The sequence below is a fragment of the Lucilia sericata genome, unplaced genomic scaffold (genome assembly GCF_015586225.1).
Source record: "Lucilia sericata isolate MDLA Ls3-8-SP2 unplaced genomic scaffold, ASM1558622v1 Contig000510F_arrow, whole genome shotgun sequence".
Classification (NCBI taxonomy): domain Eukaryota; kingdom Metazoa; phylum Arthropoda; class Insecta; order Diptera; family Calliphoridae; genus Lucilia; species Lucilia sericata.
The window spans coordinates 179,905-192,276 of record NW_023994523.1 but is presented as its reverse complement, the minus strand read 5'-3'; the positions used below and the strand labels follow the sequence as shown (position 1 = coordinate 192,276).

At 30.2% G+C, this 12,372-nt stretch overlaps 1 protein-coding gene across 3 annotated transcripts; it reads right to left on the bottom strand.

The window, feature by feature from the left end:
* Positions 1-247: 247 nt before the first annotated feature.
* On the bottom strand, positions 248-11,854 carry LOC119605688 (transcription factor Dp). Of its 3 annotated transcripts, none has more exons than XM_037958951.1 (11): positions 11,722-11,854; positions 10,687-10,853; positions 7,140-7,252; positions 4,272-4,332; positions 4,023-4,177; positions 3,753-3,838; positions 3,347-3,683; positions 3,049-3,284; positions 2,901-2,983; positions 2,751-2,834; positions 248-929 (listed from the first exon to the last, which is right to left on the bottom strand). In XM_037958951.1, exons 2-11 carry the CDS (start codon positions 10,766-10,768, stop codon positions 676-678), a joined length of 1,491 nt encoding a protein of 496 aa, XP_037814879.1. In that variant the 5' UTR covers positions 10,769-10,853; positions 11,722-11,854; the 3' UTR covers positions 248-675. The 3 variants fall into 3 exon arrangements, with proteins under 3 accessions (XP_037814879.1, XP_037814875.1, XP_037814876.1); XM_037958947.1 differs by having other exon boundaries at positions 11,279-11,762; XM_037958948.1 differs by lacking the exon at positions 11,722-11,854 and adding an exon at positions 11,019-11,184.
* Between the last annotated feature and the right edge of the window lie 518 nt (positions 11,855-12,372).

Genomic DNA, 12,372 nt, shown 5'->3' with positions numbered 1-12,372 from the left:
AGCTTTTAAACTTGCTCTCGGTTAAGAGTGTTAAAATGAGAAGAGAGTTATTACATAAAAGAACCAAAGAAGAGAAAAAATAATTATTTAAATTAATTTAAACTTACAACAAATGACATTTAAAAAAATCTTTATATTATATATAATATATTTTTTTTTTTGTTTCTATATATTAAATTGTTTTTGTTTTTTTTTTCTTTAGTAAAAAATAGCATATTTTTTCTTTCCTTTTCTTTGTAATAAAATAATATTAATTAATTAATAATCTATTATATAAACAACTAAAAAAAAGAAAATTACTTATTTTTTATGCAGACCTAATAAGGCTGAAATAAAAGAGAAACTAAAAGTATCAGTATCTGATAAATTACCATCCTGGGCAGACATAAAAAGTTTCTTTCTTTCCCCTGATAATTTAGTTTCTTCTAGAATTTCATTTGTAGCTGTGGATGGTGGTGGTGATGGTGGAATTGTTGCCGATGATGCTGATGAGGACAACAATGTTGTGTTAGCAGTTGTTGTTGTTTTTTGCATAATTGCCAATGATGATGATGATGTTGTTGTTTTTAACTGTTGGTTTTTATTATTTGTTTTTAAAGATCTTTTAATTTTATAGTTTTGTTTGTTTTTTCCATTTGTATTTGTATTGTTACTTAATGTAACTCTACCTACACCTCAATCAATATCACTGTGTTCTACGAAATCCTCTTCATCATCGAGATCAGCTGTTTTAATGATAACACTACTAGCGCCGCCACCACCACCACCAATACCGCCTCCACCACCACTGCTCACTAGAGCATTGTGTGTTGTCGCTGTTGTTGTAAAACCATGTTGCGAATTATCTTGAGTTAATTCGATATAGTCATAGGAGTTCATTTCATCATCTGAGTCATAGCTGATATCATTCGATTTTCCACTGCCGTATGCTAGAAAATAAATTGAATATAATATTAAACTTTATTAAATGAAATATGAAAATTTTAATAATTTTTTATACATAAAATTGTGACTAATAATAACCTTTAAACAAATTTATCGAAGATAATTTAAAGTCTATTCTATAGTCTAGTCTATATTATAGTCTAGTCTAAAGTCTAGTCTATACTCTAGTCTATAGTCTAGTCTAAAGTCTAGTCTATAGTCTAGTCTATAGTCTAGTCTATAGTCTAGTCTATAGTCTAGTCTATAGTCTAGTCTATAGTCTAGTCTATAGTCTAGACTATAGTCTTGTCTATAGTCTAGTCTATAGTCTAGTCTATAGTCTAGTCTATAGTCTAGTCTATAGTCTAGTCTATAGTCGAGTCTATAGTCTAGTCTATAGTCTAGTCTATAGTCTAGTCTATAGTCTAGTCTATAGTCTAGTCTATAGTCTAGTCTATAGTCTAGACTATAGACTAGACTATAGACTAGATTATAGACTAGACTATAGACTAGACTATAGTCTAGTCTATAGTCTAGTCTATAGTCTAGTCTATAGTCTAGTCTATAGTCTAGTCTATAGTCTAGTCTATAGTCTAGTCTATAGTCTAGTCTATATCTAGTCTATAGTCTAGTCTATAGTCTAGTCTATAGTCTAGTCTATAGTCTAGTCTATAGTCTAGTCTATAGTCTAGTCTATAGTCTAGTCTATAGTCTAGTCTATAGTCTAGTCTATAGTCTAGTCTATAGTCTAGTCTATAGTCTAGTCTTTAGTCTAGTCTATAGTCTAGTCTATAGTCTAGTCTATAGTCTAGTCTATAGTCTAGTCTATAGTCTAGTCTATAGTCTAGTCTATAGTCTAGTCTATAGTCTAGTCTATAGTCTAGTCTATAGTCTAGTCTATAGTCTATAGTCTAGTCTATAGTCTAGTCTATAGACTAGTCTATAGTCTAGTCTATAGTCTAGTCTATAGTCTAGTCTATAGTAGTCTCTCTATATAGTCTATAGTCTAGTCTATAGTCTAGTCTAGTCTAGTCTATAGTCTAGTAGTCTATAGTCTAGTCTATAGTCTAGTCTATAGTCTAGTCTATAGTCTAGTCTGTAGTCTAGTCTATAGTCTAGTCTATAGTCTAGTCTATAGTCTAGTCTATAGTCTAGTCTATAGTCTAGTCTATAGTCTAGTCTATAGTCTAGTCTATAGTCTAGTCTATAGTCTAGTCTATAGTCTAGTCTATAGTCTAGTCTATAGTCTAGTCTATAGTCTAGTCTATATCTAGTCTAGTCTAGTCTATAGTCTAGTCTATAGTCTAGTCTATAGTCTAGTCTATAGTCTAGTCTATAGTCTAGTCTATGTATAGTCTAGTCCTATAGTGTAGTCTAGTTTATAGTCTAATCTTAGTCTAGTCTAGTTTATAGTCTAGTCTATAGTCTAGTCTATATTCTAGTCTATAGTTTAGTCTATAGTTTATTCTATAGCCTAGTCTATAGTCTAGTCTATAGCCTAGTCTATAATCCACTCTATAGCCTAGTCTATAATCCACTCTATAGCCTAGTCTATAGTCTAGTCTATAGCCTAGTCTATAGTCTAGTCTAGCCTATAGCCTAGTCTATAGTCTAGTCTATAGTTTAGTCTATAGTATAGTACATAGTCTAGTCAAAAGTCTAGTCTAGTTAATAGACTAGTCTATAGTTCAGTCTAGACTTGTCTAGTCTATAATCTAGTCTATGGTATAGTCTAAAAAAAGTATATAGTCCAGTCTATAGTCTAGCCCATAGTCTAGTCTATATTCTAGTCTAAAAAGCTATTTTTGAAAATATTTCAAACTTACCTTCTATATACTTTTCGAAATTTGGTGGCACCAACGATTTGGCACGTTCAACATCCTCATACGAACACTGACCCTTGTCCAAACCTTAAAAGCAACAATACATAGGCATTTAATAAGAGGATCCTTTCCAAAATCAAATAAAAAACCTACCAAATAATAAACCCATACGTTTAAGCACTTCGGCATCATCATGCATTTCAAATTTATCGTCAAATTTAAAAATATACTCGGACCTAGAAAAAAACAATAAATATTTTACTTAAACTTGCAACTAGAGATTAGATTCCAATAGACTTACTTATCATTGGTAACACTACAATTAATTTTTGTTGACTTGTGTGTATTAACAATTATAAAAGGTAATTGTATGGATGAATTTGGTGTGGGTATAATGCCCTGTCTTTCGGCCTCCTTATTACGTTCTATAAGACTTTTAAAGGAGACCTGCTGCAGCAGCAATTCTCTTAATTGTTGATTTTTTTGTTTGATGCGCAGTCGACGCTCTTGGTTATCCTTTTCCAGTTGTGAAAATTCCTAAAACAATAAAAATTCTTTTAGCTAATATTCTTTAAATTATAAATAAAACTTTTTACTACCTCCACTGCATTTGAGGGTAAACCAATCCAGCGTATTTCTTTTTTATCTTTGGATATTATTTGCAAGGCCATTAAAACATTTAAAGCATCGTAAACACGTCTTCGTATATTCTTTTGATCACAGTTCTTGTCAAAGGAATTATTTTGTATTTCTTCGGCCACCAATTCATCGGCCACTTCATTGTAGGTGGTGGTGCCTTTGACTTTAACCTTTTCACACACTTTCAATGAAAAATGACGTAAACCTTTACCCGCCTTCTCCGGTTTACGTTTTCTTTGTACTGCTGCTGCGGAGGCGGCTGAGGCGGAGACATTTTGATGGCTGGTATTGTGTTGTCTAAGTTAAAAACAATTAGTTTAATTTACAAATAAAATGTTAATGTTAATTTAATATTAATATAATTACATTTTTGATTTTGAAGCTGTGGTTTTCGCTGTGTTCGTTAGAATTTGTGGTTTGTATTTGTAACGTTCCTCTTCCTTTACAACAGTCTTTAAACATTAAGATAGTTGATTATAATGTTTTGTATAAAGGGAAACAACAAAAATAATTAGTTTTAAACTACTTTTATACAACTCGCCAAAACTCCATTTCCACAAACAAATTATTACTTTTTTTTAAGATTTGCTAGAAATGTTCTTTTGTTTCAAACACCCAGAGCTTCATCAAACTTACCGTGTGTGTTGTAAATTCTTCAACTGGTTCATATTTTATTGTGGTGATATTTGTGTTGTTGTTATGTTGTTGCTGCTGTTGTTGTTGCCTTTGTTGCATATTGCTATTGCTGCTGCCACTACTACTTTGTGGTGTAATAACAGTATATGTGGGACCTAGAGGGAGTTTTTTTAAGGTAACACAGTACCAGATTATTAGTTTTGTGTAAAAAAGTTTTCTTTATATTTGATTTAAAAACTTTAAACTCACTTTCTGTTGATTGGATATTATAACTATTTTGTATTCGTACGAATTGAGGTTGATTTGTGTTCTAAAAGGCACAAAAAGAAAAGGAAAAAGGAAACATTTTTTTGATTAAAAGGGAAAATTAAAAATTAAGATCGATAATATTCTAGTCTAATCTATAGTCTAGTCTATAGTCTAGTCTATAGTCTAGTCTATAGTCTAGTCTATAGTCTAGTTTATAGTCTAGTCTATAGTCTAGTCTATAGTCTAGTCTATAGTCTAGTTTATAGTCTAGTTTATAGTCTAGTCTATAGTCTAGTCTATAGTCTAGTCTATAGTCTAGTCTATAGTCTAGTCTATAGTCTAGTCTATAGTCTAGTCTATAGTCTAGTCTATAGTCTAGTCTATAGTCTAGTCTATAGACTAGTCTATAGTCTAGTCTATAGTCTAGTCTATAGTCTAGTCTATAGTCTAGTCTATAATCTAGTCTATAGTCTAGTCTATAGTCTAGTCTATAGTCTAGTCTATCTATAGTCTAGTCTATAGTCTAGTCTATAGTCTAGTCTATAGTCTAGTCTATAGTCTAGTCTATAGTCTAGTCTATAGTCTAGTCTAGTCTAGTCTATAGTCTAGTCTATAGTCTAGTCTATAGTCTAGTCTATAGTCTAGTCTATAGTCTAGTCTATAGTCTAGTCTATAGTCTAGTCTATAGTCTAGTCTATAGTCTAGTCTATAGTCAGTCTATAGTCTAGTCTATAGTCTAGTCTATGTCTAGTCTATAGTCTAGTCTATAGTCTAGTCTATAGTCTAGTCTATAGTCTAGTCTATAGTCTAGTCTATAGTCTAGTCTATAGTCTAGTCTATAGTCTAGTCTATAGTCTAGTCTATAGTCTAGTCTATAGTCTAGTCTATAGTCTAGTCTATAGTCTAGTCTATAGTCTAGTCTATAGTCTAGTCTATAGTCTAGTCTATAGTCTAGTCTATAGTCTAGTCTATAGTCTAGTCTATTAGTCTAGTCTATAGTCTAGTCTATAGTCTAGTCTATAGTCTAGTCTATAGTCTAGTCTTTAGTCTAGTCTATAGTCTAGTCTATAGTCTAGTCTATAGTCTAGTCTATAGTCTAGTCTATAGTCTAGTCTATAGTCTAGTCTATAGTCTAGTCTATAGTCTAGTCTATAGTCTAGTCTATAGTCTAGTCTATAGTCTAGTCTATAGTCTAGTCTATAGTCTAGTCTATAGTCTAGTCTACAATCTACTCTAGTCTAGTCTAGTCTAGTCTATAGTCTAGTCTATAATCTACTCTATAGTCTAGTCTATAGTCTAGTCTGTAATCTACTCTATAGTCTAGTCTATAATCTAGTCTATAGTCTAGTCTATAGTCTAGTCTATAGTCTAGTCTATAATCTAGTCTATAGTCTAGTCTATAGTCTAGTCTATAGTCTAGTCTATAGTCTAGTCTATAGTCTAGTCTATAGTCTAGTCTATAGTCTAGTCTATAGTCTAGTCTATAGTCTAGTCTATAGTCTAGTCTATAGTCTAGTCTATAGTCTAATCTATAGTCTAGTCTATAGTCTAGTCTATAGTCTAGTCTATAGTCTAGTCTATAGACTAGTCTATAGTCTAGTCTATAGTCTAGTCTATAGTCTAGTCTATAGTCTAGTCTATAGTCTAGTCTATAGTCTAGTCTATAGTCTAGTCTATAGTCTAGTCTATAGTCTAGTCTATAGTCTAGTCTTTAGTCTAGTCTATAGTCTAGTCTATAGTCTAGTCTATAGTCTAGTCTATAGTCTAGTCTATAGTCTAGTCTATAGTCTAGTCTATAGTCTAGTCTATAGTCTAGTCTATAGTCTAGTCTATAGTCTAGTCTACAATCTACTCTAGTCTAGTCTAGTCTAGTCTATAGTCTAGTCTATAATCTACTCTATAGTCTAGTCTATAGTCTAGTCTGTAACTACTCTATAGTCTAGTCTATAATCTAGTCTATAGTCTAGTCTATAGTCTAGTCTATAGTCTAGTCTATAGTCTAGTCTATAGTCTAGTCTATAGTCTAGTCTATAGTCTAGTCTATAGTCTAGTCTATAGTCTAGTCTATAGTCTAGTCTATAGTCTAGTCTATAGTCTAGTCTATAGTCTAGTCTATAGTCTAGTCTATAGTCTAGTCTATAGTCTAGTCTATAGTCTAGTCTATAGTCTAGTCTATAGTCTAGTCTATAGTCTAGTCTATAGTCTAGTCTATAGTCTAGTCTATAGTCTAGTCTATAGTCTAGTCTATAGTCTAGTCTATAGTCTAGTCTATAGTCTAGTCTATAGTCTAGTCTATAGTCTAGTCTATAGTCTAGTCTATAGTCTAGTCTATAGTCTAGTCTATAGTCTAGTCTATAGTCTAGTCTATAGTATAGTCTATAGTATAGTCTATAGTCTAGTCTATAGTTTAGTCTATAGTTTAGTCTATAGTTTAGTCTATAGTCTAGTCTATAGTATAGTCTATAGTCTAGTCTATAGTCTAGTCTATAGTTTAGTCTATAGTTTAGTCTATAGTTTAGTCTATAATCTACTCTATAGTCTAGTCTATAGTCTAGTCTGTAATCTACTCTATAGTCTAGTCTATAGTCTAGTCTATAGTCTAGTCTATAGTCTAGTCTATAGTCTAGTCTATAGTCTAGTCTATAGTTTAGTCTATAGTCTAGTCTATAGTCTAGTCTATAGTATAGTCTATAGTATAGTCTATAGTCTAGTCTATAGTTTAGTCTATAGTTTAGTCTATAGTCTAGTCTATAGTATAGTCTATAGTCTAGTCTATAGTTTAGTCTATAGTTTAGTCTATAGTCTAGTCTATAGTCTTGTCTATAGTCTAGTCTAATATATATCGATAATAATTGTGTTCATATTTACCATTTGTGTAAATGTGCCCATATTGCCGCCAACTGTAGGTGCATAAACTGTAGATGGACCACCAAGTGGTTCTTGTTTTATTTCAACTTGTTTAAGAACTTTGTGTATTTTTCCTATAAAAAAGATGAAACGAAAACACACAACATAAATTAGTAAACAAAAATTCAAAAAAATATGTTTAAATAAATTAAATCTTAATTCCAAAACAGTATAATTTTATAAAAATAATGAATATTTAAATGAACAAATTATGTGGTATTTAACACAAACAAATACAACTTACAACAAAATAAAACTGATTAAAAATAAAAATGTATGAATGAATTTTTTACACACACATCAAGGAAACAATTTACACGCTCTCATCGCACACACTCGTCTATTATTACAACACCAAACATCAACAACAAACAACACAATCCCAAGACAGAGTTGTAAAATTCATGACAGTAAAAAAAGTAAAGAAAGCAACAACAAACAAACTATTTACTACATTTTTAGTATGAAATACAATAATAAGACTACAACTACTAATATGTACTAATATTTTTAATACACAAATACTTATGTTAAAATCTAATATTTTTTGTTATTATACATAAACTAAAACACATTTTAAGAATGACGTGAAACCCACTTATAAAATGCAAAAATGTATTAAAGTTATGAAGAAAAAACACCGAAAACAAGCTCACGAAAGAAATATATGTATGTATTTTTGGTTTTTTGGTGGGCAAATACTTTATTTCTAGTACAAAAACAACAAGTACCTTATTTATTTGCTTCAACCACACTACTTTTTTTGTAAACTTGAAACAATATTAAAAAACTAACAACAATTCAACCATCATTATTATCGTCAGCTTTGGTTTTAATGAATTTGAAGTTAATTTTTGTATTCATTTAATATTAGGGTTGTATTTTAAAATGACCACATATAACAGGGGCTTAAATGTCAAGTAATGCACAATTATGTTGTAGATGTCTGGAAACTCATGCAATACATGAGTGGAGTTATAAATGCTAAATTCTAAATGAATGAATTTTTGTATAAATACGAGGGAATCTCTTGTATACCAGCATTAACTGGAAATCAGGAAATCCTGTATATCTTAAAATTTATTAATGCCCAGAATATAAACATTATTACAGTTCAGTTCAATTCTAGTTCAGTTCTAGTTCAATTCGTGTTCAGTTCTAGTTCTATTTCAGTTCTAGTTCAATTCTTGTTCAGTTTTGATTCTGTTCTAGTTCAGTTCTAGTTCAGTGCTAATTCATTTCTAATTCAGTTTTAGTTCAGTTCTAGTTCAGTTCTAGTTCAGTTCTAGTATAGTTCTAGTTCAGTTCTACTTCAGTTCTAGTTCAGTTCTAGTTCAGTTCTAGTTCAGTTCTAGTTCAGTTCTAGTTCAGTTCTAGTTCAGTTCTAGTTCAGTTCTAGTTCAGTTCTAGTTCAGTTCTAGTTCAGTTCTAGTTCAGTTCTAGTTCAGTTCTAGTTCAGTTCTAGTTCAGTTCTAGTTCAGTTCTAGTTCAGTTCTAGTTCAGTTCTAGTTCAGTTCTAGTTCAGTTCTAGTTCAGTTCTAGTTCAGTTCTAGTTCAGTTCTAGTTCAGTTCTAGTTCAGTTCTAGTTCAGTTCTAGTTTAGTTCTAGTTCAGTTCTAGTTCAGTTCTAGTTCAGTTCTTGTTCAGTTCTCGTTCAGTTCTAGTATAGTTCTAGTTCAGTTCCAGTTCAGTTCTAGTTCAGTTCTAGTTCAGTTCTAGCTCAGTTCTAGTTCAGTTCTAGTTCAGTTCCAGTTCAGTTCTAGTTCTAGGTCAGTTCTAGTTCAGTTCTAGTTCAGTTCTAGTTCAGTTCTAGTTCAAGTTCAGTTCTAGTTCAGTTCTAGTTCAGTTCTAGTTCAGTTCTAGTTCAGTTCTAGTTCAGTTCTAGTTTAGTTCTAGTTCAGTTCTAGTTCAGTTCTAGTTCAGTTCTAGTTCAGTTCTAGTTCAGTTCTAGTTCAGTTCTAGTTCAGTTCTAGTTCAGTTCTAGTTCTGTTCTAGTTCAGTTCTAGTACCCCAATACAAAACTAATATCTATTAGCTTATACATAGGTATCTGCTTTACTTTAAAAACACCCTTCTCTTACGAATAACACCCAATCAAACCTACTTTATTTCAAATCAATTTCCTAAATTTCTGATGCGAAACTCTCTAAAGACACTCTGGTGGTTAGGCGTTTATGTATTACGGTCGTGTTATCAATTGTGAACCAAAAGAATGAAAAAAAAAACAGCAAACAAAACAAAATCAAAAAATATTGTACATCATTTACAACTCTTCTTCTGTGCTAAAAAACAAAAATGTGGGCAATCATTTTTGTGTCTTTCGTTCTACACTTCGTTCCATTTTTATTATAAAAAAAAAAAAAACAATTTCTAAAAATATGTGTTTGCGTTTAAAGTAAACGACGCTCATGATTGCTTTTTACACAAGTAACACACAACTTTTGTTTTTCATTTAAAATAGATGTAATATATAGAAGAAAAATATAAATAAATATAAAAAAAGTTTATGACAAAAATGTAAAAGAAATGTAAAGCAAGCAACAAAAAATTGATAATATAGGAAAGTATATAAATCTAAAGATTTGTATTAAAAAGTTGAATTGATTTTTTAGGTTTTAGTCTCTAATGAAGGGCATAGCTAGGTTTAATATACATTTTTTTATTTGTTGTGGTGAAAATATCTCTATCTTCTCTATAGAAAACTCTTATAAAGAAAACTTATTAAAATAAAAAATTAGAAAAAATTCAATTGAAAACTTTTCTTCTGCAACTTTTTTAAACAGAAATCTTTTATATATTTTTTTTAAAGAAAGCTAAATCAGTTCAGTTCTGCATCAGTTCAAGCTGAGTTCTAATTCAGTTTTAGTTCAGTTCTAGTTAAGATCTAGTTCAGTTCTAGTTTAGTTCTAGTTCAGTTCTAGTTCAGTTCTAGTTCAGTTCTAGTTCAGTTCTAGTTCAGTTCTAGTTCAGTTCTAGTTCAGTTCTAGTTCAGTTCTAGTTCAGTTCTAGTTCAGTTCTAGTTCAGTTCTAGTTCAGTTTTATTTCAGTTCTTGTTCTTAAAGAACACTTATACTATAATAGACATACTCCACAATTTTTACTTTTATAACTTTAAAAATTAAGAATGCTTAATGTTTTTGATCTTGCATAGGAAAGTTATATATATTATGTAGCAACAAATTAATGTTTTTTTTTTTTTATTAAGAAGTCCAAATTGTTTCCATTTTTCCCAAATATCAATTTAACTCATTCAAAACACTGCACGCCTTAAGACGAACTGTAAAAATATGGCGGCTCAAAGATATTACAACAACAATAAACTGATCGAGAGAGAGAAAAAAGAAAACGAAAAAGCATACAAAAAAGGGGGATGGGATGGTGCAAAAATATAAAAATCTAATAAAATGCAAATTGCAAAAACTAACGACCACATGCATAGTTAGTTAGTTTACAAATAATTATGAAATTTTTACAAAAAAAAACATATTTTAAAACCAAGACAAACTTACCATTTTCATCCTGAAAGAAATAATTTATTTCACCTGTCGTAGTGGCCGAAGAAGCTGCATTAGCAGTCGATGAATGCGCCATTTTTTTGCAAGTTTTGTTTTTGATATTAAGAAAATTAATTTGTACAACAAAAAACTTCTTTTAAAACCCGGTTGATAAAAAGTGGCTATAAAAATATTAATAAATTTTTTAAATTAATTTATGAAGACAGTTGAACAGAAAGTTATATAGAGAGTGGGAGAACCAGAGAAAGAAGTTTAGTTGTTAAATGGAGGGATAAAACAACAACAATTTGCATTTATAGTTTTTTTCTTTAATAATATTTAAACACCTCTTTTAATAATTATACTGCTGACGTTTAATTTTCCTCTTTGTGAAAGCAAAAGGACTTTGGTGGCTTAATAATTAATTTATATAGGAAAAAATTCACAAAATTTCTTTACACGTTTTATATATTTTTTTCAATTCAATATTAACCAACCACAACCATTATTTTCTTATCGTTTTAACACCAGCACTTCTTTTTTTTATTCACATTTTTTCTACATATTTGTCAAGCACTAAACTACGGCGAAGAAAAAATTGTCTTACATTTTTTTGTGTGTTAATGTTGAAAATAAAATTTTTTGCTCATCATTTATTTTAAAGGCTTTTTATTTCAGGATTTTCATTTTCTAAACACATTATAACATATTTAATTATGTTTCCCTTCAGCTAGACAATTTTCACTTAACATTTTTTTTAAAGATTCTTCATTCAAAAGTAAAAATTCACTTTTTTTCTATAAGCAAAATGGCGAGAAAAGGAATTTTCAATTCCAGCGTTTACAACTTTTTTCTACTTTTCTACACCACACACACCGAAAAAATACGAATTTTCAAAGGCGTTTTACTACCCCTTAATGTTAACCGATTTTTATGAATTTTATAGCAAAAAATTCGTAAAAATTGAAATTTTCAGATGGTGTATTTTTTAGGAAAATCGGTAGGGTTTAAGACCTTGTAAAGGGGTATCAAAATTTTCTTAGAATTTACCAAATGCGTCGTGTTGGACTAAAATGAGCGAGCAAATGACCCGAATGTGGCTCAGCTGATTTACCGCGCGCCAAACAGGCATCTTTAGGTGCTGTCAATGCGCGTGAATAAACGCCTAAATAAAGGGGGCAAAAACTTTTGCTAATAAAACTTTAAATAAAATAATTTTTATTAAATATTTTCACATTACACAAAACTTTCACAAAATGTCAATACAATAATAATAATATTATTCTTATATTAATTGCTTTTAAATAAAATATTTCATTTATTCTTTTCTAACGCTTTTTAATTTACCCTCTTATTTGATAAAAATCGTTGAAAAGACCATATTGTTTTTTTGTTTTCATTGCTTTTCTGTGACATTTCCCATTTGACGTTTGGTTTTCTTATCAGTGTTGCGTTTTTAGTGCAAAATATTGCCAGATGTATTCGTATTATTAAAACTATTTAAAATTTATATACATATAAAACGAATTATTAATAATGTTTTCTTAATTTAAATTGTTAGATATTTCATGTATAATAATTTATTTGATTATAATTATATCCTGTTTTAATATAAACAAACAACTCAAAAAGCCTTTGTTTATGTTTAATGAACACCGCCACTGGCGGTGCCTTATGCAACAGATCTTCCATTAAGTTGGC

Bases quoted from the DNA above. Each gene is read 5' to 3' on its own strand.
- LOC119605688 (XM_037958951.1), bottom strand. From the start codon at position 10,768: ATGGCGCATTCATCGACTGCTAATGCAGCTTCTTCGGCCACTACGACA. The intron at 3,684-3,752 runs GTAATTATATTA...TTTTTAACTTAG, and splicing joins ACAGCTTCAAAATCAAAAAT to ACAACACAATACCAGCCATC. The intron at 2,984-3,048 runs GTAAGTCTATTG...GTTTTTTTCTAG, and splicing joins TGTAGTGTTACCAATGATAA to GTCCGAGTATATTTTTAAAT.